This window comes from Hermetia illucens, chromosome 3, assembly GCF_905115235.1.
Source record: "Hermetia illucens chromosome 3, iHerIll2.2.curated.20191125, whole genome shotgun sequence".
In the NCBI taxonomy this organism is placed as follows: Eukaryota; Metazoa; Arthropoda; class Insecta; order Diptera; family Stratiomyidae; genus Hermetia; species Hermetia illucens.
Genome location: NC_051851.1, coordinates 74,021,478 through 74,049,241, shown reverse-complemented (window position 1 = coordinate 74,049,241; position 27,764 = coordinate 74,021,478). Strand labels below are relative to the sequence as shown.

The 27,764-nt window shown below is 39.8% G+C and overlaps 2 protein-coding genes across 2 annotated transcripts; one reads left to right on the top strand and one right to left on the bottom strand.

Annotated features, from left to right (window-relative positions):
• Nucleotides 1-1,091: 1,091 nt before the first annotated feature.
• On the top strand, nt 1,092-5,946 carry LOC119653156. Its single transcript, XM_038057696.1, has 4 exons — nt 1,092-1,248; nt 1,318-1,435; nt 1,496-1,687; nt 5,280-5,946. Exons 1-4 carry the CDS (start codon nt 1,153-1,155, stop codon nt 5,768-5,770), a joined length of 897 nt encoding a protein of 298 aa, XP_037913624.1. The 5' UTR covers nt 1,092-1,152; the 3' UTR covers nt 5,771-5,946.
• Nucleotides 5,947-6,027: 81 nt separating this feature from the next.
• On the bottom strand, nt 6,028-7,316 carry LOC119652046 (Krueppel-like factor 2). The gene is made up of 2 exons (XM_038055981.1): nt 6,529-7,316; nt 6,028-6,301 (listed from the first exon to the last, which is right to left on the bottom strand). Exons 1-2 carry the CDS (start codon nt 7,037-7,039, stop codon nt 6,063-6,065), a joined length of 750 nt encoding a protein of 249 aa, XP_037911909.1. The 5' UTR covers nt 7,040-7,316; the 3' UTR covers nt 6,028-6,062.
• Between the last annotated feature and the right edge of the window lie 20,448 nt (nt 7,317-27,764).

The window sequence follows — 27,764 nt, the reverse complement described above, 5'->3', positions numbered from 1 at the left end:
GTGCCCAGTTTCCTGGGCGCACAGACAGGTGCGGACGAGTGTTGGGTGGCAGGTGTGGCCTTGACGCGTCGGAGATTGTCTCTCAGCAAACGCACCTACCCCGACTCTGTGAGACCCGATCTCTTGTCGAAGACTGGATCATATGGAAGTCTCGGGTTCTCCCCGTATACCAGCTCCGCGGGGCTGGGACCAAATTCCTCTCGGCGGGTTGTACGTAGGCCGTGTAGTACGAGCGGCAATACTTGGGTCCAGGACGGATCGTCGCGTGCCACAATGGCGGCCTTCAGCGTCCGGTGCCAACGTTCTAGCATCCCATTGGATTGCGAGTGGTATGCAGTTGACCGCTGTCGTTTAAATCCCAGGAGTTTGCCTAACTCCGAGAAAAGGGTGGACTCAAATTGCATTCCCTGGGGAGTGATGACCACTGCAGGGACGCCAAAGCGATGTATCCACTCTCGACAGAGGGCTTCGGCACAAGATTGCGCCGTACTGTCTTTCAGAGGTATTGCCTATCGGATGTGATCTGGATTTAATGGATCATAAGTATGAAGGGTTGAGATGAACTTGCGGATCTTTTGGGGAGACGAGTTGCAATACCGGAAACCTAATTGGAGTCAGAGGTCACATTATCGAAACGGCTATAAATAATTGGTGATGTTCCATACATATATGAGCGGGTTCAGAAGAATTCTCATAATCTGCTGTCATTTACTAATGTTATAATAGAACTTTTGTAGCAATATGTGATTTTTATTGTTTTTGTTCTTTATCTCCACTTTTGTTTTCACCTGACTATCCCCACTTATGGGAGCTAGTAAAAAAAACGATTAAATCAACATCAAATCATTTAATGACTGCGTACGTAATTACTATGATTAAGACAAACAGAATGTTTGCTGATGTTAAGTGATTTACTTCCACCTTATATGCACATAAAACCATGTACATCTCAGTGTTCGGAAGACAACAATAATTATTGATAAGATAGCACAACAATTCTAGCATTTTACAATAATTGATTGAATTGGGTGAATTGGTTTGAATTTCAAAGAGATATCTCTCATCAGTGAGAACAAAAGATAAAAGAAATTTCGAAAACGGTCTCGTTGAAGCGGTCGTCTGACTCACTGCTTCAGTACCTTAGACAAAGGAATGGCCAAGACACATTGGGCTATTATTTTTGTGACATTTTTAATCTCCTGCATTTCGCTAGCAATACTTATTGTTAGCATTTGCACGTCTTACTGGGTAGGGTCGAAGTGAATCTTTCCGAAAGATAAATAAATTCTATATCAAATCTCCATGGTCCTTGTTTAGATTGTTGCTTCGGCGAAACACCAAAGTGCTACCAGAGACAGTGAAGTTCACTATGGGTTATTCTCTGGGTCTCTGTCGAAATATGTCCTTTCGTCGGGAAGTAATTACGATTTGACAAGTATGAAAAGTGTTCTGTTAGTGGTGAAAGTTTGATTTGGTTAATATTATATGATTCTAGTCACGTGCGACTACGGTGAAGGAGCTTGCATCTACAGTTGCCAACAAAGTGAAAATGCTCGACAGGATGAATTGCGGCGGATATTAAACAAGGAACCCGTATTAACGTGTCCAACAGCAAGGAATGCGGCACGGTTTCTCAGATCTAGTGATGCCGGAAAAGCAATGTTTGATGGAGTAGACATACAAAATGGTAAGTGATCCAATCCTTTCTATCATGAGAGTTCGCAGAATCTATTTTAGCTGGATGCGATCATTTGAAACGGAGATGACCAGCGTTATACCGAAGGCAATAAAATAATTTATTCAATTAACGTGAAGTTCCCTTGACACCCAGATTTCTGACAGGACCTAGGGGGAAATCTAATAAAAGTTAACACAGGAAACTAGACCATGCCATTACTGAGTTGTATGAGCGTCAGTCTTTCAATGTAGTGCTCACGTTGGCTGTGTTTATCCCGCTTCTATAGGCACACAGCCATGTGATAATGAAACGGAGCAACAATCCCATTGAAAATGAAATGAGGACCAAATTGGCAATAAGAAAGTAGCACTGTGAGTATGGCCTATGCTATACAAAGGTGTTGCAAAAACTGTGAGGTCTACGTTGATCGAAATTCTGCAACTACTCCAGTTCGTATTGTTTTGATAATCAAAATCGTTGGCTCTTTGGTTATCATATCTAGTCAATAGTCATGGAATTTCTTGGGAGCATGGGGTCTATGGGATGAAATAGCAATACATCTAGGGTAACTTTAAATCGCGATTGTACGTGCTGCGCTCCTTTTCATTGGCATAAGTGGTACTATACGTCAATGACCGTAACTTTCTTATATTTCGGGGGCGTCAAAAGTTCATGTAGGCTTGGAAGAATATAAGACAAAGAAGAAAGTGGCTAATGGGCAGAGCGCTTTAATTTATGAAATACGACCATAACATAACTAGGAATAAAGTTATCAAAGGATCCATATAGATTACACAAGATAAAAAGGAGAGGAACCACTATAGAACTGTGAAAATTTCAAAACTTTACCGGCTTCATATTTAAATGATTTTTGATGTAATACACGATGCGTGATTGCTCAAGAGTACTACACACGCCTTCTTTAAATTGGCTTCCTGGATCTCATCTGGCATGCATTGCGATAACATGGGCTGAACTGCTCTACTGCAATCGAAGAAGTGAAGACACTATGTCTTACAACAAAACTGATCTCGAGCAATTGCTCTAAAAGTGAACTAATCCTCGGGGTTTCGACGACCGACCCTAGGGTAATTGGTAGTATCACTGACAGTTACAGTGGCTTGGCGAGAACTGAGGAGAACTGAGCGATTTAAGTATCTCGCAATAATGGACGGTCTATTGAACTACCTTCTAGTGCATCTATTCAATCAGTATTTCCTGGCTGTGCTGCTGGAAGGATTTTGCGAATTTTCGATTGTCTACAGAAAGGAAATTCTTCATTAAAGAGAACTATGCCATCTTTATGTTTCTCTTCTTAAGGGACAATAGGCTCCATCATAACGAAGTTTTTGCTAGTTGTAGTTGTTATTACCCTTTCTGATTGCGTGACGTTTGACGACTTCGCCCTTGAGAAGAGTCCTGATAACCAGTGACATGCCAGAAGACGACTGAATTCATATATGATTTGCGGTAAGTATTCATATTAGGGTAGTTTCGTTCATTGTACTGAATTCAAGCAATATCCCGGCCGGGTCCATACCAACTAGCTTGATGTGTTACTGTTTAGTACTGTTGAAATAGTTACGAATATGGAAGCTGCAGACATTCGTCATATGTCATCGCTTAGAGTAAGTTTACAATTTTTCTAAAGAAGTTTGTAGTATCCGACGCTTTACGACATATGCAATATTTCATTTTCCTTGTCGAGTGACAATCTAATGATGTAATGCATTTGTTAATATACAGCATTTCATCTTATTCTTATGTTCTAACAACTCTTAGCTTCTCCAGTACGATTCTTCCAATTTCTAAATTCTTTCCCCGCATTCATTTATATAACATTAAAATTTTAATATTTAAAATGGCAAATTTAATTTTCATAATTTCGTTTACAGAACGTGGTAGGGGTCTGCACCTTTCCATATTTTAATTTTAACATATTAACTCACTAATATTGTAAATTCAAGTTAATCTGCATATTATTGTATGCAAACCTGACGTTACTGACGCCGACTGTGGTGAATGGGAATGTGTTGTTGCCACAAATTTGGTCGGTGAAAATTAGAAGTAATTTTTGCTTTTGCTACCACCGGCATTGAATGTGAAGTTTAGAGTCGGGGTCAGCGAAAGTGAAAATTGGCGGGGCTTGGACCAACTGAGGAAAAGATTGGTGAACAGCTGGGTTCAAGCAGTCTGTGAATAGTTCCTTCCTGACAAAGCCTCTCCGGAAATCAAAATGATTCAAACGGATAGCAACGGTGAAAGTGCGTGCTACCTCTTGCGAAACAACCTAGAAAGTGGCGCATGTAGACCTTGCCGGTAATTTTATTACACCATATGAACTGGATTTGTTAAGGCAATATCTCACAATATTCCTTAAACACGTGACATGTTTAAAATAGGACGAACTTAGCACACAATGATCTTCCTGCAGAGGGGAAAACTATTAAGCCAATTTGCCAATATATAACGAATAAAGGATTGCTTGAAAGATGCGTGGATGCTAACAGTTTTTCAATAAATATTTACTATGTTGTTGTGAAAAAAATGGAGAAAATGTCTTTATTTCACCAATTGCAACCTTATATAACCCCTTATAGTCTGGAGTACAAGAGAGGCGACCAAGTCGACCCACACGATGGGCTGCAATGACAGTTCCTTGACAGTTCACGTAACTCGTAATTTGACCGCACCTTATCTTTTCGGCAACCAGTTTTTCAATTTGCTTCATTTGTCTGGGTTGATTTTAGAGGCTGTTTTGCACCAATGTTCACTTTATTATATATTATTATATGGGAGTAGTACATGAAAGGTACCCGCTAAAATTACTCAAAAGTTTCAAGCTTTCATCATCGGCGTATTCTGACTTGAGACAATAACAAATGAAAAACTTGGTCGGTGTACGGGGGAAATACCCATGTTGTTCAGAAGGTGGAAGAGAGATTAGTCTAACTTTAAGAAAGGACGACAACTCCACTGTAGTGGCCCCAAGAGGACTTGACGCAGAACAGTGGAGGAGGGATCCAAGCTATTCGGGAAATTGTGGAGGGAGTTGAAACATATTTAATTTCAACGATGACAGGTAGGTGTGGTTGACACGCTATGCCCCATTTAGGGGTCAATGGCAACCATGTATAGGAAGGGAAGGAACTGATAGCAAGTATTGAATAGAGCTGAAGGGAGAATTCAACAGAAACTAACAAGAGTGGTCCGTAGAGCAGTTGATGTACTTTACCCCAACTAGGACTATAAACAGCTATAATTAGGGATAGGGTGAGGAAATGTCCTGGGCAAGATGAGAAACATCCACTTTGGTGAAGTGAATGAACGTATTAAATATGGGTCTTGCCGGAAGAACAAAGCTTGAAATCACGGTACAGTGGTTAAGCGTCAGTATCCGGATGGTTTTGTTTGTTTGAAATTGGGTAGAGGGTCCATGCTAAACAATGGAGTGAATAGGGAGCATAAAAGCTAGAAGTTGGGAAGTGTACAAAACCATCTATTTGTATTTTTTGTAAGAGCCAACCCTTGAATCAGATGGTACATTTATTTTAGTTCCGGTTGAATTTGCTCCGAAATAATTTGATTTCTCTCATTTCAGATAACGGCACGATAATGCAGAAGCAAGGCAACGACCAGCCTGATAACGAACAATACATAATTTCCGGATACTGGGCATCTACCGTAACGTTCATCTCATTCTCCATAATTTTCACCACTTTTTCTGCAATTCTGTCCATCGTAAACGTGATTTTCAATCCGGTTGAACTGATTTTCAATATTTTTGGATTGTACGTCTGGAATGCATTGTCTGCAACAAGCATGATTCTCGTGCTGATATTGTGGGGAGTTCTGTTTGATACATCGCTGCAGTACAATATCGCGATAACGGACACCTTGCAATCACCAACCCCCTACAGTTCTGATGGGTTGGCAACAATGGGATATTCATGCTGGATCATATTTGCTCCTTTAACCTTTTGTGTAGTGAATATTTCATTGCTACTATTCAGGAAGTATCTAATTGAGAAGCGCGCACCACCCCCTACGATCACAGTGGAGAGGAATGATTATACTATTATGTTGTATTAGTTAAATTTTATGTGAATAGTAATTAGTGAAATATTTTAATTGTACGAATATGTTGCAGTTGCACTGACTAAAGTTGGCAGCATATATTTGAGCTTCCTTATCAGGCGGAAAAACAGGATTGATTCTAATCCAAGCAAAACAAAAACGTGCCCTCAGAAATTTGTTTTTGACTTATAAAAATATATTTTTAGAAAATATGCTGATACAAAATTCTCACCCACTCTCTATAATACACTTTTTACAAATATTACAGATAAAAAAATACTAAAGTTAGATACACGAAGGCCACGAATTAATATCCATATAAGTAAGGATACATCGGTATAAATATCGCAGATGATAATGGTCTTTCCTGAGGCATATGTGTCTTCATATGTTTCTTTAGATGATCTCTCCTTCCGAACTTTTTTCCGCACGCGGTACAGCCGAATGGGCGCAGTCCTGTATGGATTCTTTTATGGCGCGTCAATTCTTCATTTCTGGTAAACGTCTTTCCACATGTATCAAGATCACATTTGAATGGTCTTTCGCCTGGAAAATTAGAAGATGAAAGTTATTAGCTTCGGTTTTTAATCCAATTTGGAGATTTTACAAAATTATGAGATGCGTTAAATATTGTGTTGTAATTTACAAATTTTAGATTTTGAATTTGATTGTAGCAAAATAGGAAAATGAGTGAGTAATGTCTCCTATAGTCGATCTGTCTATAGGAGACATTACGGGAATAAGTCTCGATAAGAAAAAGAATTCCGTCTTACCTGTATGGATTCGAATATGACCCTTGAGTTGACCATTGTTGGAAAAAGCCACGTTACAATGAGTGCACTTGAATTTCTTGGGTCGCTGTTTCCGAGAATTGGCAGCTTTAGTTTGAGCGTCTTCAGTGAGAACTCTCAGGTACTCTTGTTCCATAGCCTTGGTTATGCCTGCTCCATCCATACCTAACACCGGTACAGGCATTGTTCCGGGGTAGCAAAAATCCGGCGGCGATGGAACCCCTAATAACGGTCCGTACGCATTTTCGTATCCATAACAATTCAGTCCAGCAGGTACATAGTCGAATGGTAAATAATCGGGACTTAAACTTTTATCAAGCAGCATCCGATTCACAGTGACATCATCAGTTCTTAAATTATCCGGTATAAATTTTGCACTATTCACTGAATGCAGACTTAGGTCTGGACTATTGGTATCCTTTGCACTTTTCACATCCCACGGCCGAAATAATCGCGAATAAGTTTGTGGTGGTTCAACTTTAACTATAGACATGATTCTTTTTTTATAAATTTAAATAAAATGTAACTAAATAAAAAACTAAGAAAAAAATATGTTGAACGAAGGAAACACTTAAAAAATCGATGCTTTCACTTCAAACTCTTGATCTCAACTGAAACACATCGTCGACCCTCGGTGCTATTTTAAGTGAGTGTCATCCCTAAAAGGAATTGTATCCTTGCACCCTATATTCCTACAAGCATACAGTCGAATCAACGCTAGTTAATGGTTCTGCTGCAAAATCATGACAATAACTACTCCTCCCCTATTGTCGATGGCAATTGTGAAAAAAAACAACGAGTCCTTGCCCTTAGTTGTTTGGTTAGGCATTTCACAGTTAAGAGTCGAGTTAGGGTGAGGGTTATATGCATGTGCTATGGCCTACATATACGAACGGAACGTCTCTCATTTTAGGGTGACATGATGTCCTGTTTCCATTCTTATTGGGTTATTGTACATAGAGTTGGAGGATATATTTTGCGGTTTGGATTATTACATAGTTTTTGGGTTATACGAGTATATATGACTATGAAAATGAATCTGAGATATTGCATTTATTTATTGCAGCACTTTTTCCTTTGATAGTTTTAGCTTTGCTGGTTTTTAAGATTGTGATATATATATTAAAGGAGGCAATTTCACTAACATTGATTTCAAATTTAAATAAATAAAGTACAAAAGCATTGTACTGAAAACCGACTGGAAAATTTCCCTTAATTTTGACTTGAAAGGGGTGGCTAAGGGGACTAACATTTCTGGTGATTAACAAGGAGTTTGATTTTTGCTGAAGAACTTGATGAGGAAAGGAAAATATTAGCCGAATCGAGTGGTCGTTCTTTATCGTACAAAACCATAGCAGTCTTGGCCAGCCTTGATGTCGTTTTCCATTCACTTGAATATTGAAATAACTAACTGGCATAACTAGACAGCTTAACAGCAAGCTTTCGTATTTATTGGCTATTAAACTAACTTGCTCATTAATTTTTCGGATCAAATGAAACCCCAAATATCCCAGGTCTGGGTCATTTGATGAAATGAGAAAAATAGATGGAAATATATTAGTCTAGGTCCAACAAATTACGGTGTTTACAAAAAGATAAAACTCTCATCTTTATTAATCAGAGACGAACTGAGAAAAGGTAGACTTTTTATTCGACAGCTTTGGTTCCGAGGACACCCATATTCATTTCCAGTTTAATCAATACATGATTTCATTTTATTGAAGAAAATTCGTTGTTGGTAGATCGGATCGTCTTATAATTCCTCAATAGTGCCAATTTTTAAGGTTCTTTGTAAAACAAAACCTTATTAAAATAGGTTTACTGTCTGTCTGACTGTCCGTTACACACACTTTTCTCGGAGAAGGTTATAGCAATTGACACCCAATTTGGTGGAAAGGTGGGAACTATGAACCCTCACGCATACAGTGAGTAACAAAATTCTACATCGAATTTAAAGGCACGTCCCCATACATGCAAAAGGACGAGTAATTTTTTTTATATCAAATGACAAGTCTCGATTAGTACTTTCCGAAGCCATCCGAAAAATCTGAAAAACATCAAAAGGCTTCCAATATATGGTGCCTAGGCTCCGAAATACGGTCCATACCGATGTCGATTCAAATAAAGTTCATAATAGTATATTAATATAACTTTTATTAATCGTCTGCAACAATGTAGCATATAACATAGAGTATGATCCTACCAAGTTTGGTGGAAATCGCACTATTACTAACAAAGTTATAACAGATCAAATTTATCGCTTTTTTGCAAGTTCAAGACTGAATGTGGATATTCTCACATAATATATGCATGGGACAAATGCACACTCAAATGTCTTTATAAAAGAAATACACAAAACTGTTCATACCTGAAGCGTCCAGCTTCCGGTTTTCCAACTTGTTACGTTTGTGTTGTGTTCCTAAAAACGCATAAGATTGTTCACCGAAAAAAATCAAGGAATGTAAAGCATTTTTGCTCTTTCAGAATTTCAAACTTTGATTGGTATAAAATCCATCTTGTTTCGCTTTTGCACTAAAAGGCATGAGCGATATCATTCTACGTTGAGATTAAGGAAGGTTTCCGCACATGAAATTATTATATAAAATTATCAGGCATAACTATGTGGAATACCAAATAAAATAGTCACTTAGAACTCGGAACAAATCTGAAAGTAAAAACGTGTTGATGCTTAAATAGGTCTCCAAATACTCTTCGCCCCGGTATCTGTTCAAATAAAGCTAATAACATATATATTGCTAATTTTTGGAAATTCTATGGGAATCATTTGCCTGCTGATAAGTATTAACCTTGTCTTGTATCCTCCAGCTCCAAATCTTTGAACTTGGACAGAGCCAGTGGCTGGATACTGGCTGTCTACTGTACATTGCTCGTGCATTCTTCGCGAACAACAAGTCGTCCTATTACTTCACCCTGGTTGTCGCCTTAAAGAGGTTCCACAATAAGAGTTCTAAGATTAATTCCTGCTCCTGCTCCGGCGGTGATACTGTAGTTAGTAAAGTAGTGCGTTTATTTTATACAGGGTGTTCCGTTCATGATGGTAGAAATTTTAATGGTGGATATTACCACTTATTTGAGGAAAATTGTCTCATAGTCGTCACAGTTTCGTGAATAGTGTCAAAAAGTTTGAGCTTCCCAACAAAATCACAATTTTCGGAAACTACCTAACATTTTTTATAAATGAATATTTTTTTCAATTGCAAAGGTCATCATCACTAGGAAAAGATAACTGTTCAAACTTTAAACAAATTTCAAAATCGATATTTTACCTAAATTTCAAAATGCAATATCGTAACGGTACTTTAAACTTACAAATCTGAAAAGTCGACAAAAGTTGCCTCATTATGTTAGCCTTCAAATGACATGTGAAAATGATGGACTTAAAGGGGCAATCCCGAGTGAAGGCCGTTGTTTTGGTTTTCTTTAGAAATTGTTTGTGAAGAACTGGATAAAGATACAAATACGAATTTTTCACCATAGATTTATTAATATCTTGAGCGTTTATAGTAATTTTTCCAGCCCCATCGCATAGTTCGTTATTGAAAGACTGTGCAATTTATACACCCATCTCCAAGAAGAAAGAAAACAAGAAGAAAAAGGAAAAAAATAAACGGCATTTTAACGTACAGACTTGACTACAATCAGCAAACTAGAATTATTAAAAAATATTAAAAACTAAATTTTTAGTGCCGTGTTAAACTTTTTTTTTATGAATTTTGGTGTTTTTCACGGCTTCTTCAATGAATAAAAAAAAAACGCAATTATCCTAGTTAGCGGACTGTAGAAATATGTTCTGAATAAGTTGTGAAAATTTCAAAGAATTTCGTTGGATAGATTTTGGACTATGGTGACAGCCGATTTCAACATGCAGTTTTGAGAAAAACGCATTTAAAAAGTAGAATGCGATTTTTAGCCATAAAACCTTAACTGGCGAAAAACGGCAAAGATAGAGTAACCATTCACTGTACCAATTTTCTTCAAACAAGTGATACTATCCACCATTAAAATTTCAACCATCATGAACGGAACACCCTGTATGGTACGCCCGTGATGAATTGAATTCATTTTCGACATGGACGATGATGACCGCGCAAAATTTCCTGGCACCGCTGTTCCCGCATTACCCACTACTTCCATCAACATGGCAAGTTTACTCAAAATTCCTAAATATTCCATTATTAATAACGAGTAACGCCTGATGGTAGCATAATTTAAGATTTCAAATCAACATAACCGCACTTTCATTAAGATTCTGAGGGAAAATCGAATAAAGTTCAACAAAGTTCACTTGGTACATTCCCATAGAGTGGGAGAAACCCTACGACGAATTAAATTCAACATTGTTAGAGTGAAGTTGAGGCTGTATTAACTGTATCGTGACCATGTCGGCTCTATCATTGATGTTGGTTCGCTCGGGAGTTTGACATGCTTACGTATAAGGAAATTCCTTCTAGGTCCGGTGCTTTGTTATCTCCGATTCTCTTGCTCCAGAAAGTTTCCTCCACCAACTTAGTGTCCTATTTCAAAGTAGCAACCCTGGTTGCTAAGGAAACAGGACAATCATTATTTTTTGAAGTTAATCTGCGATGACCTCATCCGCTCGAAACGTCTCACTATGGGTCAAAGCTCTTACTGCACAAGGCAATGATCTTGCCAGCCTTTATATATTCCTGGGACATTTGGGTTCTGGCAAAAAAAATGCGAACTTTTCATTACATTCGAGCGAAGAACCCCTCCAAAGATTTTTGCCCCCCCCCTGCATAGATGATGGATGGACGATTATGTAGCCTATATAATGACGAAATTTATGAATGATACCACGACCATTTGGTTGTAGATAATATCGAGCTGAACAGGTTGCGGCCGGCGGATCACTTAATCCGTATAGGTGAGGTTGATCCAGCTCGGAAAGTCTATAAGGGCAACAACTATAGTAGAAAAGGAAAGTGTGCCAGACCCCGCTTGAGATGTAGTGGTCGCGTAGGTGGGATCGCTAGGACGCTAAACAGCTTTTAGGGATGTGAATTGATGGACCTCGGTGCAAAACCGGGATGTTTGGAGTTGCTTACTACGCCGTTGTTGATGGCAGATTGAAGGTTATTAACAGCAATCGGAAATAATGATGGAAAGAGTGGTTTGTGTTGCTTAGAGAGTCATTCAGAACTTTGCAAGTTTTTCTAATAATAGTACGTATATATCCATTTGGTGATCTGGTTTTATTAGCAGATCTTTTATAAATTGGCAGGGATTGAAGTTTCTTTATATATATATATAACAGATTACTTAGATTGGATATTTTTGCAGACTTCCGGGTAATGGTCTTTTTCACTGCATTTTTTGTATCAGTATTGCTTGTTTTGGTTACTTTTGCAGGATCTAACCGCATTGCAAGCATAAAAGAATTTGGCGTTAGCTTTTCTCGTAGCCTACAAAGATCCCTTTATATTTTCTCTTTCGCGGTACGGTGTGCAGAATCTGGTTATTGTCGCAAGGCTTTTTTGATAGGAGAGTCCTTCAGTTTCGGTAAATCGAACTAGTTTACCAGGTCTTAGTCTCATTGGAATAGCATTTTACACCCCTTTCTCGGCGCACAACATTTCTCATCTGTTGTCCGTCCGTCTATTCAGTAGAGCCTTTAAACTCCTCCTCCTCCCTTTTAGTCACAACACACCACGTCTACAAGTCCCTATATCTCCTGATTGCAAGTCAGCCTTAAATCTCCGGAAGTGCGAATAAAAATCGGCATTTTTTTGGAGTTAAGGATAATATTTATTGGGATCTGTGTTTGATGGAGGTCTATCCTGAATGATAGCTTTAATATTCCTCTCTGCATTGCGCTTTGAATTGAAGAAATTGCAAAGTGTACTGGCGTTTCATGCGCCTGCATCTTTTCCGATTAGACTTTATTTTTCCGTGTGTTTCTCTGTCTACCTTTTACAATTGGTTAGACTATGAATTTCTTTTACATGTAATGAGTTCGATTATAACACAGAAAAGTGAGGGCTCAGATTGTAAGCATCATAAAGAGAAGTAGGTTCTACATTTCAGAAGAACCTAAGAACCACAATGATGCCCTAACGCTTGTCATCAAAAAACTGTTTACCAACGGATTCGTTTGCCAGGGTAGAGCCCAACTCATCAGACGCGGCCTCACCTGTGCCCTGCGGACCAACGTGACCAAAAGCTGTTGTTTAGGGACAATGGAGTCGTTGTCTCACCTCAGACGTTTCAAACTGACGGTTTTCGGTGGTTCGTTAGCTAAGAACACCTGTAGCCACTTTCAATCACGGTGATTGAAAGGTGAGGCAACACTTGATCAATGTGCCTCTGCCCTATTAATCAAAACCATTAGCAAACATTTTTCTTTTAAAAAGAGAAAAAGTAAATCATTCCTGAAAGGTACTGCGGTCCGCGATCAAGTAGATGATGAACTCAGGACCACTTAAGAAACCAAAATACAGCTATCATAAGACATATTACCCGGATAACCACCATGCTAAAAAAGCGCAGAAACAAAAAGGAATACTTTCAAGAATGTACATTATTTTCGCTTTTATTGTCAATGTCAGTGGTCATAGATGAAAGGTTAAGTCCTGTGTTTTTCAAGTGCATAATCATGATGGTAAGACAATTAGAAATTCCATTCTTTGGGCCGACTGCAACACGTATTAAACACACTGATAGCCGGTGTTAGTCCGAAGAACTCATGAATGGTAAAGTGAACCCAATCACCTCCCCCAAGGGATACCTCAAGATGAAACAGATAGCGAGCAATTTTTCTGGTATAATGTTGAAAGCTAACATCTTGAAATTGCTTATCGTTCCATTGTTTGTGTTAACTAGAGAAGGAACCGGTATAGTGTGCGCGTCCAAATCGCAGTACGACCATTTTTGAATTTTTGTGTAAAACAAAACCTGATTAAAACGATTCGCTGTCTGTCTATCATACGCTACTTTCTCCAAAACGGCTAAACCGATCCGAACAAAATTCACTGGACAGATGGGAACTATGAAATCCCACGCTTACAGAGTTTAAAGGGGGTTCCCATCCATGCAAAGGGGGGATGTTCGAGCGATTTCCTTCATAATTGAAAAAGTAGATACATCAATATTAATTGCTCCGAAATTACTTCATAATTAGCATTCCAATTGCATTGGCAAAAAATGCTTACTGAGCATTATCGGCCGGCTAGTTCCCATTGAACTCAGTAATGGCTGTATTGACGAATGCGGTCCAGATTCCCAATCACGGGTCACCCGGTTTTTATACCAGAATGTAAACATGGAAAATCAGGTGAAGCTACCAACTTACTGGGTCATCGACAATGTGCTGACGACGGATTGCTCATGAAAAGTATAAGTATAGCTGACGTAGGTCAGTTAGCGCGATGCGAAATTACACCTAGCTAGCTAGTGAGGTAGTACAAAGGTATAAAGAATTAATTAAGTTTTGTTTAGTTTTCTAAAAGTGATCTGTTGTTATTGCTGTCTAAAGATAGTTAGTGAAATAGAGGCCTGTTCAGGAAGAGGCAAGCGGCAATTGCTTTCAGGTAGCAAATCGTGCGGGTTTTTTCCAACTAACTGTTTCGTCCGTACAGGGGACGTAAAATATAGTCTCGTGAAATGAAAGGTCTCGTTAGTACTTTCTTACATACTGATATTAGTTTTGACGTGGATTGTAAAGTGCGTAAGGAGTCAAAATGTCACTTAAATTACGACAGGACATATATTCGGAAACTATGCTATCCAAAAATCTGAAAAAAATCCGGGTGATGCGTTTATATGAAATTTAGGCCCCAAAATATGTTCCATTCCGATATCTGCTCAAATAAACTTACTAAAAGTAGATTATCAACTTTTAGAAATTGACTGAAAAAAAACTCCTTAAGTTCATCCTAGAAGTACAAACTGCATCGGCATAGAGGACAGTATTCTGCATATGCGTGCCAAGGCGAGGGGAGTTATGTTTGAAGTCATCCATTAGCACAATGGTTACTTCTCCTTCAAAACCGTAACCACACTATCATGCTATCATAAAGGATGCTTTTGAAGAGAAGTTTGGCGAAATTAAAGGCAACAAACTAATCAGTCTGTCCTCTTTTTCCATCAAAAGTTTAGACAAGTTGGTTGAGGAGCACATCTCCTACACTCTGCACCTCAACAAGTCACCCATTGGGGAAATACTGTGAAACAGCTTTGTATTAGCTGGTATCAAGGATTGAAAGCTAGAGGGGTCTGATCTTTCTGCAACAAAACCCAATCACGGCTTCTTTGGCCAGACGCGCGTAAACTTGTACAAAATTACAGCGGTTTGCACCGACCAGTGGCTTATAGTTGATCATGTCGCCAGACTGGGATCTTTGGTTGTAGAGTGAGAGAACTGCTATCCGTCTGGAATACTATGGGCTGGCTATAAAGATGTGAGCTGGCTACATTCTGTTCTCCTTGTCCTTCCTACATCAATCACGATCTTACGAGTTCGTAGCATCGACATGCCACCCCATATTCCTAACTGGGCTTCCTGAAGCAACTACTAGCCAAATGTACAGCCGAAGGAAGCTGCCAAGAATTCATCCCGGCTCGAAAGACACGCTTGTCACTGCATCACACGGGTCGTAAAGAGCGCATCGTCACTTGCCCTGGAGTAATTACCACAAGTATTACCCTTAGTAATGAACTTTTGCGTGACTCCAAAGTTGAAACCTCAATAGTTAGGGAAGATCGGAATTCTTGGATCAGATCAAATTTAATAGTACACAAATGTATCGAAAATAGGAGATGGATACCATTTTAAGACAGACGCAGCTAAGAAAAACAAAATGATCTGGGAAATTGAACAACTCGTTCATCGGTGGGAAACAGGGATGGGTTACAGGAAAACAAACTAATGCTCGGCGGATCAAAACAAGCGTATTAAATGAGCGCTGATAGACATAATAACTAGCCACTACGGAAGCATGTGCATACTATATGTGTTTGTACCTGAGACCCACTATGCATATTTTCCCAATGATCAGGGTTTCTCTTGTATTATATTAGACTGCGGCGCACTTGTGTTGGGGAGGTATTCTACCTGGGAATAACAATCCTTGAAAGAGGGTTTGACGAGATTTTGCCAGTCGAGAGTTTTCTGAGTCTAGCGAATAGGATTGGACTATCCACTTAAACGAAATTTAGAAGGATCCTACACAAGTTACCTATTTATCAGTCCAAAATCACTCCAGCCAATTTCAAAGCGGTCTAGAGAGAATTGTGCAACCATTTAACATTTCCTTTTGAAATCGGGAAATCCACCTTGCTTATCCTCCGAAGAATTTTTGGCCCCCTACATGAGAATGGACGATTCCGTAGCCTACATAATGACGAAATCTATGAGCGATACTATGACCGTCCGGTTGTGGATAAAATCCGATTCAATTGGTTACGGTGGGCGGGTCACTTAATCCGTATGGATGAGGATGATCCCACCCGGAAAGTCTATAAGGGCAATATCTATGGTAGAAAAAGAAGACGAGGCAGACCCTGCCTGAGATGGAGCGATGGCGTAGGACGTCAGACAGCTTTTAGGGATATCGAATTGGTGGACCTCGGCGCAAAACCGGGATGTCTGGAGTTCCTTATTAAGACAGGCCTAGACCGGATACCGGTTGTTGCGCCGTTGATGATGATTATCCTTGCAGTGTCCGAATGGCGGCCTTGAATAAAGTGCTCTAACACACTTCAAGGCCCTGATCCAATATGGATTGTTGCGCCAACGATTACTATTATTATTTTCGTTGCAGGTTGCATGTAACATTTTGATAGTTCGGTTGGGAACCCTCATAGCTTCATTTCCCAAAAAGGACTCATACGACCCAGTCGAGTACAAAGAGGTGGAGGAAAATTGATGAACGCATTGAATTAAAACCCCCAATGATTACTTCGAAAGTGCTGTGTTGTGCAGGCACTCCAGTATTGTGACAAAGCTGTAAGGGCGATGGGAATAATAAGATCAAGATAAACTTTCTAGCAATGATGAACCAGCTAAGAAATGAAGATGAACAAGTTATAGTGATTCTTTGTAGTGTAGCATTTGAAAGAGTTTCAGTTCTTGTATATCACACGACAGATCATCGCAATATGAGGGCATGAACTTTATTTCCTAGCAAAAATCGAATCATTAAGACCATCAACTCTCTCAAAGTCAGTAAAGCATTCGGCATTGATGGTTTCTAAGTGGAAATATTTCGTGCTACTCATCGACTTCTGCAGATGACGGAACCCTATCATTTTTGTGTAATATTGTATAGCAATTGCATCAAGGACTTGGCTCTTCATGCGTCGTTGGACACACCATCAAAACTAGGACAATTAGATTACCTCGTTTCATAAAGAACTGGATTGAATTCATCGCCATTTTTTTCTCTCGCATTAGGTTAACAGCTGTAATCTCAACTCAACAGCTTTACTTGATTAAGAAAACCATTACGCTATAAAATGGGCTCCATTGTTGAGGATGACGCAATCAGAAGATAAGGGGCACATTTCGGTACATATATTTTTTAGATTTCAATTCACTTTTAAATTGTATGCATGTCTTTGATAGTGAAATTGTAAGACAGGAACATGCCGAATAATAAAATATCATGGAAAGGTCAACTACCAATTTCATATCCTAATAACCGAAAATTTTCATAGCATCTTGGCTACTAAACCTTTCAAAATAATTCATGGACCACTTCCAAAATAGGAAAAATGTAAAGAAAGAAACCAAACTAACCAGGAAAGCAAAAATGAAACTAACTCAAGTCAAATTAGAGTTGAGATTTGGGTCCGCCTGTGTCAAAAGATATCGTTGCGAATTCTCAATATAGATCTCCTCTTCAATGTTATCATGCCAATATTTCCCTTTAACGGCATCATTAATTATCCCATGATGAAACCAGAAAGCATCGTATGACAATAGAAGCAGGCATGTGGTATACCACTAAAAGTCGAATAGTGAGCAGATATCGCACGGCCGCACGGCACAAAACTACCCCTGCGACCAAATATGATCACTGCAAAGGCAACATGCTTCAATCTTCAGGCCATACCGTATCCTTGCTTCTATTGAAAATGAAAGCAAACCACGACATCCCTTTGTTCCCAAAACACACTCGTATATTTATTATATAAAAACGCATTTTATCAAATAAATCAAATTTGCTTCTTTTCAATGCTCCCATTATATGCGTACAATAAGCCTCAACGTTATGATAAGGATACGCATAGCCCGCGTCAATTCTTCCATTTCAAATGTTTTTTGCTTAGTCCCCGCGTATCAATGGAGATGCGTTTTATATAGGCAACATCCGAAATTCCCGTGTAAAAGTCACACTTGCAGTCCTTGGCAATGTAAGCCCGCACTGTATGAGTACATATCCATGTGTTATGTCCTTACGAATGCTTATTCGCACGACCTCTCTTATTAGACAACTGCCTCCGTTACCTAGGAGGCCTCGTAGCCCAAGCGAAAATTTTTGGAGGGCTCACATCTTCAAGTGTTTATGGTAAGGGTCGAGAAGGAGGCGTATATGGGTTGATGTCGGGAAAAATACATCGAGGGTGAAAACCACGCCTTCCAGATGATTTTTGATACTTGAAATTTTTCTTCAGATCGAGTATGGATTTGTTTTTTTGGAATGGGAAAGTTGATTTATTTTGCTTGGATTATAAAATTCAAGTGGTTTTAATCGTATGTGGGGAAGGATGTAATTGAATGGTAGTGGAAATAATATACAAATTGCTTGAAGGATTGTTTCGATGTTTGGATTCCAAGAAAAGGAAGTTGATGGGTATAAACTGTGTTAAAATTTGAGTACTGAAAATCTTACTTTTGGTTTATGCATAATTTATCAACTGCAAGAAAAAGTAACGCCTGGTGGAGAAACTCCAAGGGGATACTGAATAATGCATCTAATTTTTTTTTATTTTCCGTTTTATATATAAACGTTTTTTTATTTTTCAAGGATTTGGGATGTACAAAAGTATCTTTTAGCTATGTCTAACATCTACGGAACTGATTGATGACAATTGTTTTTATATACATTTTAAAACGTAATCCTTGTGTAAAAAATGAATCCTGTGAAATGATCATGGGTACTGAAGAGGTTAATAATCATATTTTCGCGTACTGATAACCCTGTGAATCGGGTAGCAGAGGGTGTAGGGACGATAGATCGACTAATTCTTGAAAAGAAGCGCATTCTTACTTCCCATTCGTTAAACAAACAAACCCAGGTTGTAAACTGCGCTAACCGAAGTATTCTCATGAAGGACAATCACCGCGACGAGTCAGAACATTATTTTAGATCCCATTGACTGGATGGAGGGAATTCTGGAAAACGTAAGCAGACGCTGTTAAATCCAACCCGTCAATTAACAGCAATAGATACCAACCTGCAATTATGGAAACGCTTACATTTTTGGATGGATTTCGAACTCAAACAAATACAATATTCTCGCTTCTCGCGTGAGCAAATAGAAGCCACACAGCTTGGAAGTGACAGAATTCAATTAACACGTGGTCAATTTGGTTGAAATTAGGCCCGTTTCGGATACACGAAAGTGCGGATACATATTTTTGGTTAAAAGTTAGATACTTCCAACATCCATTTCGTATGATGCTGCTAATTGGATAATCCGTAATCTACTGTCATTGGTACATTTATGCAAGATAGGGGTGCCTATGTATCGCCTGAATATGAGCTCCTTCACCACTTGGTGGTTGAAATCTTCAAGTATAATTTCAATGTCAAACTTGCACGGTTCGTTCCACTGCCTTGTCGAAGGAATGAAGTGCGTTCAATCCAATCGGAGCCACGAAAAGTGGCTTCGCGATAGGCAGTTTTTCCGGGTCTGGTTGTCAGCCCTACCCCAACTTCGAAGCTCGATTTTGGGCGCGGGAGACTCACCTTCATTGTTCTCCGTATGCAGTTTTTCACTAAGAAAGGGCTCCTAGTGATCGTGGAAGCTGAGCTGTTAATAGTTTAGGACGGTTTTGTGCTCCAAATTCGGATAACAAGGACATTAGCCTTTAACATATCGTATACTCGAAGCTTAAATAATCCTTAATCGCCGTTTGCATCTCTTGTGAATTATCAACTGCACTTCATATCATATTAAACCTCAGGGAACTTCAAACCATATAACACCCCTAAGCACTTAGGATACGTTTTGCCATCCGAACAAGAAATTTCCATAAATATTTACCAAACAAATTACACAATATTATATAACCATTATGAAAGACGCAAAAATCTGTATCCGATCTAGGCCTGCCTTAGTAAGGAACTTCAGACAAGCCGATTTGGCGCTAGGTTAACCAGTTCGATATCCCTAAAAACTGTCTGGGGTCCTAGCGATCTAGCCTACGCCAACGTTTCATCTGAGGCAGAGTCTGCCATGTCTTCTTTTTCTACATAGATATTGCCCTTATAGATTTTCCAGGCTGAATCATCCTCACCTATGTAGAGGACCAAAAATTCTTCGGGGCTAAAAGTTTGCAATTTTCTTTTTGTGAAAAATGCTAATCTCCCAGGATTACATGAGGATTGCCAAGATCATTGTCTTGTAAAATAAGAGTTTTGACCCTATAGTGAGATGTTTCGAGCGGAACAGTTTTGCAAGCTGCAATAGACTATGTTGGCTATCAACAACCGTGTGCGAATTTTGTCATCGTAGCTGTCATCGGTTGTGATTTTCGATCCAAATTATCAACGGTCTCAAAATTGTATCCTCCTATTTTTATACCATTCACTTCATCTTGCTCGATATGGATGAAGATAGGCCAAAATGCCGATATTGTTAGCATAGGTTAGTAGTTGGGTGGACTTGAAGAGGATGGTGCCTCTCGCATTTGCATCAGCACCGAGGGTCACTTTTTCTAGGACCAGGTTAAAAAGTATACATGGTAGTGCACTTCCTTTTCTTAGATCGTTGTTGATGTTGAATGGTCTCGAGATTGATCCTGTTGTTTTTATCTGGCCTATGGTATTATCAATTTGGTTAGGAATTATCCCATGGCCGTGTGTAGTTTTACCTTGGCTTCGCTATCATAGGCAGCCTTCAAGTCAATGAAAAGATGGTGCAGTTGATGGCGTTTGGAAATCAGATTTCCCTGTTTGCTTCAGGTTTCATTCTACTAACTTGCCATGCTCCCTGTACTTCTCGCATTCGCAAACCTGTTGGTTCTCCCAGACTATCTTTATCTGTCTGTGAAGTCGCTTCTACACTCAACTGAGTTCATATTAGACTTCAGCGTGTGTCCGCGTTCTTTGAGATTGCAGCATTGCCCAGTGTGCAGCATCCTTCTGTTGATACATTACATTCATCACCGAACCAGTCGTTTCGGCTTTTTTTTTGCGACTGGGGCCGTACCAAGGATAACGCTCTTCAGGTGGTAATAAAGATTATTTGTCGATGTTTCATCTCCAGATCTCTGGTAACTGCAATTATAATGGCATACATTTCTCTTTATATGAGTTGCAGTGGGCTATGTTTTGGATGGCATCGATATTCACTTTCACCTGACGGTGTTGTTATTCGATCCCACAACACCATGCCAACGAGATAGTGATCTGAATCTATATTGCCAAATCGTTTGTCCCTTTTCGTTAGTCGGTAGGCCTTAATAGAATCCATCCAGTCCGAGGCCCCTCTCGTGGCTTCCTAACTTTCGTTTTCATTGTAGGATTGTCAACCCTAATCAACCCCTAGCCTGGAGGCCCCGTTGATACAATTTGTTCCGTTTTTAGGCGTGGTAGACTCGTCTTCATCTTTTTCCGTCTGCAGTTTTTCATTAAGAAAGAATTTCTAGCGATCCACATGTAGAGGTGGAGATAGGGTTTCGTACTAAAGTAATTAGTGTTGGTTCAGCAGGGGTTTCCCAGGTTTTACGCTCCATCCTTTGACTGCCTATTATATAATATCCAATAATTAGCTGATGTGTGATGCATACTGGGATACAATCAAATAAATGCAGGGTATGAGATCCACGTTTACCTAACACACAACATCATCATCATCATCATTAACGGCGCAACAATCGGTATCCGGTCTAGGACTGCCTTAGTAAGGAACTTCAGACATCCCGGCTTTACGCCGAGGTCCACCAACTCGATATCCCTAAAAGCTGACTGGCGTCCTGGCCTACGCCATCGCTTCATCTCAGGCAGGGTCTGTCGTGTCTTTTCTACCATAAACATTGCCCTTATAAACTTTCCGGGATGGATCATCCTCATCCATGCGGATTAGGTGACCCACCCGTCGCAACCTGTTGAGCCGGATTTTATCCACAACTAGGCGGTCCTAGTATTGCTCATAAATTTCGCCGTTCGGAATCGTCCATCCACATGTAGGGCGCCAAAAATTCTTCGGAGGATTCTTTTTTCGAAGGCGGCCAAAAGGTCGGAATTTATCTTGCTAAAAACCCAAGTCTCCGAGGAATACATGGGGACTGGCAAGATCCTTACCTTGTATAGTAACAGCATTGAGCCTATAGTCAAAAGTTTCTAACGCAACAGTGGCACTCAGCATAGAATTATATAATGTATATGTCCTCTGATTTTATCTCAAAGGTATAATGGATACAAATTTTTTATTTGGGATATGAGGAATCCTAACTCCATATCTAGTTGATATCGGGCCGGACCAAATAGAGAGCAACTTATTCTGACTTCTTTTGGTCCACGGACCTCTCGTTCCCTGCCCTTGGAGCAGCGGGATCGAAGTGGTTACAGATGGTGTTCGATCCCATATGTCAATTCGCACAAACGTCATCGATACGAATTATATCCACAGGAAAAACCGGCTAGTATTTCTGAGGTAAGTGGGCCGAAACTGAAATAATTTTTGTTTGAGAGAGAGGGAGACGGTAATTCAGGGTTCCCTCAAATTCCAAAAATTAAACTTGATATGGTTCCCCAGTATGATGTTAACGAGAATATGTTAACCAGTTTGATTTGCCCGAATTACCAAATTGTCCTATTACATATAAAAGGGTAATGAAATTTGTAGGGTGGATGCTAAAGTCAGCTGCTTTTCCCAGAGCAGCTAGGAAGCTCGCATGATGTTGAAGGAAAAAATAGCACAGAGGTCGCGATATTGAAACGAATGTTTGTAAGTATATATGTATATGGAACAGAAAGTTACGGCAAACAAAATGATTCCGGAAAACAGCAACAAACGAACTAAGTAGACAACGGATGGATTGGTAAAAGACTGGATATAATAATAATGGAACATTATGCAGTGGAAAGGTTCAGCTAGTAGGAATCCCAATTACGGACGGTCGTCACCATAGATGGATTTCCTCCACGAAAGGGACATTAATAACAAATTCTATTTTGTAACAAATTCTGCTAAGGGGAAAAATGCTGATAAGTGTGCGATTTCTGCGATATAAAAAAGTAATCAGGATTCTAAAAATGTTGGCAATCATCAATGAGCATGACAACGCTGAGCCCGAATATGCATCAAGTATAATTGTCTGTTACACTTTTTGTCGTGAAAATACAAATAAAACTAACAAACTGTGTAAACGTGGCCCATTTAACAATAGCTGCCTTAATAACAATCGATCAAACATGTCCTAACGCTCTCACAATGAACTCCATAAAGTCGACATTTTTGGTCAAAAAGTGTGGAATTTGAATTGAATAATAATAGGGAGTGGTTGCAGAGATGCGTACAATTGTATGTGCATATATGTACGTACAACACACGTGTCTAGTATTTTTTCCTGATTTCTGGAAAAATAAAATGCTCATCGATCTTATTTTGAGCAATCCCTATACACATTTTGAATGGACTTCTTTAAGAAAGAATTGTTGAATTGGCTTTCTCAAGATGCAATTGCAAGATTTTTTCCCAGTTTTTAGGATGTTTTATTTATGATTAAACCTCCGAATGTTTTTTGGCGTGAGATTGATGGATCATGCGATTTTTAGCTAGTTCAAACAAAAAAGTACCCACAGATAAAATTAATCGAAGGCCAGATATCGAATATGGCGCCAGTTGTTATAAAGAAAATGACCAATGAGAGGCGATATCCAACCACCAATCACTAAAGAATTGGAAGAATAGCGAGGGCTTGTACTTTTAAGGCTTGGTGCGTCCTCGATACATTAGAGAGAGTTTCCATTATACTTATCTATACTTTCCAACAAAAGGTATAAAATCTCTAAGATTTTGCGAATAATCAGGGAACTATTGAAAATACACAATTTAAGATGATCAAAGGAGGGAATCTATTTATAATAAATGTGTAATTGGAAATTCGGCGTTTGTTGGTCAATTTCAACTTTATTGGAAATATATTTATTACCAAGACTAATAATCGATATATTCGCTGTTCAAAGACCAAAGACCAAAAGCCAGACGGCTATTAAGGCTTTGTACTCAATTACGATATCCTTCAGGCTGGTGTAGCAGTGCAAGGATGCGCTGAGCAACCTGGACGGCGCGCTCAAAGTCACTTCGCCGAGCTATGCGAAGAAAATTCGAGCCTTGATAGTAACTAACATTGGTAGTAATTAACATTGATATTGGTTCAACTGAAAAATCAAGAAAAATCTTGGTAAGGACTCTATATGATATTTAGACCTCAAAAAAATACCCGTCCACATATTGTACATAATATTGAGGCTCGATACTTTTTCCAGAAGTGGAAAGTTCCCCATGATGAAAAATGATCTCGAAGAACGGTTAAGGTCCGACACTTCTGAGTTCGTATTGACACTTTAATGCATTACCCTTACTTGAAGCTTTTTCAGAAGTTTCTACTCCCAAGATTCCGTCAATAATTGGACACAAGAAAAGTTAATAAATCTTACCAATTTAGGCTCCGGGGAAAATATGGAACTGTTGATGAAGTGGATTGCGTAATTAGAGGAACAAATAAAGAAAATCCGTTATGGGGTTGCACCGATCGTGGAAAAGTTTCGAGAGAGGCGTCTTCGATGGTATGGTCACGCAATTCGTGCAAACGAGAATTCACTTGCCAAGATTGGTCTGAACATCGAAGTCGATGGTAAACGACCAAAAGGGAGACCTAAGCAACGGTGGCTTGATACGCTGGATGGGGATTTGAAAGCCTCGAGAGTGCACCCAGATCAGGCATTCGATAGAGCCAAATGGCGAAGCCGATCACGACGAGCCGACCCCGCTTGTGAACGGGATAAAGGCTGAAGAAGAAGAAGAGGAACAAATAAAGAAAGAAGGTAATGTTCGACTAGTTTGGTAGATGCTGACATGGTCATATTCAAAATTAAGCAGTGATGACCTGTGAACATTCGGAAGGTTCTAGGATTGTCAAACACAAGGTCGAAGTATGAAAATGTAGTGTAGTCTGTTCTTCGTCCTGCCAATTATACCTTCCTTCCTTTTAATTCTGAAGCGACGTCGGGGGATGTACATGCAGAACAATGGCTGGCACAACTGAGAATTAAACTCAACAAGGTCAAGTTTTATCATATTATTTGCACGCTAAACAATCGAGCTTAAGGGACACGTCAAAAAGGATATCATTTTAAAAGTGTTGTAAAAAGAACTATAAAAGCTATCTACTTAAAAGTATACAAGCTTCTTTATTGCAACCTTAAAATGAAAGTTGTATGGAAACAAAGAAAAAACAAAATGGGGGCGGCAGTATACAGATATTGCAGCGTGAGAGATGCATTTAAACCTCTCGGTATTTGTATTATTTTTCTGTTCAAGGTCACTTTAAACGATTTATAATTCATATCTCCAGCTTAAAAAGCTCGCTATTTTGTACTGTTTTGAAGAAGATAGAGACGTGTGAGAAGGATATTTTTTAGGAAATAATATAACTCCTATAGAGTTAAAGGGGAATTTTATTGGTCTGGTGCTAGATTTTCTTTTCTTCTTACAATTCAGTTTCTTTTTCGTTGTAGTTGTGGCATGTTACCATGGCTTCAAAAAATCTAACCTCTATTAAAGAGGGGCAACAAATGATAAACGCCATGGCAAGTGGGGGTAAGCAAATTGATGTATCCAAGTATTCTAAAGTCCCTCATTCAATCACATCCACCCTAAAAAACAAGGATAAAATCACCTTCCACATATCGGCTGTTGGGAGCTCTTTCTTAATGAAAAACTGCAGGCGGAGAAGGATGAAGGGGAGTCTCCCGTGCCTAAAAACGGAACGAATTGTTCCAACTGGTCCTCCAGGTTGGGGGTTGCATAGGGCTGACAACCCTACACGGAAAACCCAAGTTACGAAGCCACAGAAAGAACCTCGGTCAGGATGGAATTTAAAATGTAGGGCTGATGTAAGATATGTGCTGGACATGGACCGGTTTCCTAGAGAAAAGCCACTACACCATATATTATAGCGGCCATCCAGTAAACCATGTGCTCGGAGTCGGTTTCTTAATAATAATAATCGTTGGCGCAACAATCCATATTGGATCAGGGCCTTGAAGTGTGTTAGAGCACTCCTTTCAAGACCGTTACGGTACACTAAAGTACACTATAGGAGCCCGAGATTATTACCCTGATTTGACGCAGGTACTCATTCACAGCTGAGTCGACTGGTATCCGACGTCAAATCACGATACAAATCTCACTGCCATCAGCGGGATTTGAACCGCGACGTTCCGCACGATAGCCTTGTGCTCTAACCACTCAACTATCCCGACGGTTTCTTAGTCAGCCAAAAAATAAAACCTGCTGTTATCGGCTTTGAAAACATAAGCGAACGGCTATGCGCTCTGCGTTTGCGAGAAAAATTTAAAAATATAAACTTCACTAACGTTCAGGCCGCTACAGAGGAGACTGCAGAGACGGAGAAGGATATCTCCTACGAGGTAGTTTAGCGGACCTTCGAAGCCTGTATGATATCAAAATCATACTTGGAGATTTCAACAGTCAAGTAGGGACGGAGCCCGCATTCAGGCGATACGACGGCTCCCATAGTTAACATAAGGATACTAATGATAACGGAATGCGGATTATTCAGTTCACAGTATCCCACGAAATGGTTGTTATAAGTACCTGGTTTAAGCGGAAAGCGATCCACAAATATACGTGGGCCTCTCCAGACGGGACCACTTTCAACCAAATTGTCCACGTGCTGAATGAACGCCTCCACCTCCAGCATTGATTAATGTCAGTAGATAAAGGGGGCCAATATAGACCCGGATCACTATCTTGTTGGCATAGCTTCCGGGCTCGAATTACAACACCACCTACAATCCCCTCTGACAATCAGGTGAGGGTGAACACTGAAGCACAGCCCTCCGTAATACTTATAAGAGGGAAATGGATGCCGCAATAACCACAGCTAACAGATATCCTGGAGGTGAAGCATCAACAAATGATCTCCACAACCACCTGGAGAGCATTATCATTGATACGACCGCAAACATACTTGGTCCCCGCCGCAAGAAACGTCGGGACGGCTGGTTCGACGATGAATGTAAACTAGCAATGGAACGGAAGAACGCTGCATACCGAGTAATGTTGCATTCTCAGAGCACGCGGGCACGCGCAGATACATACTAACAACTCCGTCGAACGGAAAAGCAACTTCACAGACGGAAAAAGGAGGCCTGGGAGAACCAACAGATCTGTGAACTCGAAAAATACAGGGAGCAACCGTACCAGACGCGGATATTAGAGCGATAGGTATTTTGATGAACTGCTCAACAACCAAAATATCGGCGAGTTAGAGGTCCCGCCAACTGAAGACGATGAACAAATACTGCCACCACCAAGCATAAAAGAAACAGACCGGACGATCCACCGGCTTAAAAATCATAAGTCCCCAGGAACCGATGGAATTACAGCCGCATTGGTTAAATATGGAGGCGACCAATTATACCATGTGGTTTATCAACTGTTTATCAAGGTGTAAGAACGCGCACGAAGCATTAACCGTCCCATATATATAAAGGGGGATATCACGCAGTGCAGCAATCATAGAGGTATCACGTTGCTGAGTACCATCTATAGGATATTCTCCGCTATCTTACTAGGTCGGATAGCCCCATACGCCCAGAACATCATTGGCCTAAGAGACTTCACTCCAGATAAATCAGCAACAGATCAGATTTTCTCTCTGCGGTAAGCGATGGAAAACTGTTGGAATATGGACAACAGTTGCACCATCTTTTCGACTTTAAAGCCGCCTATGATAGCATAGCCAGGGTAAAACT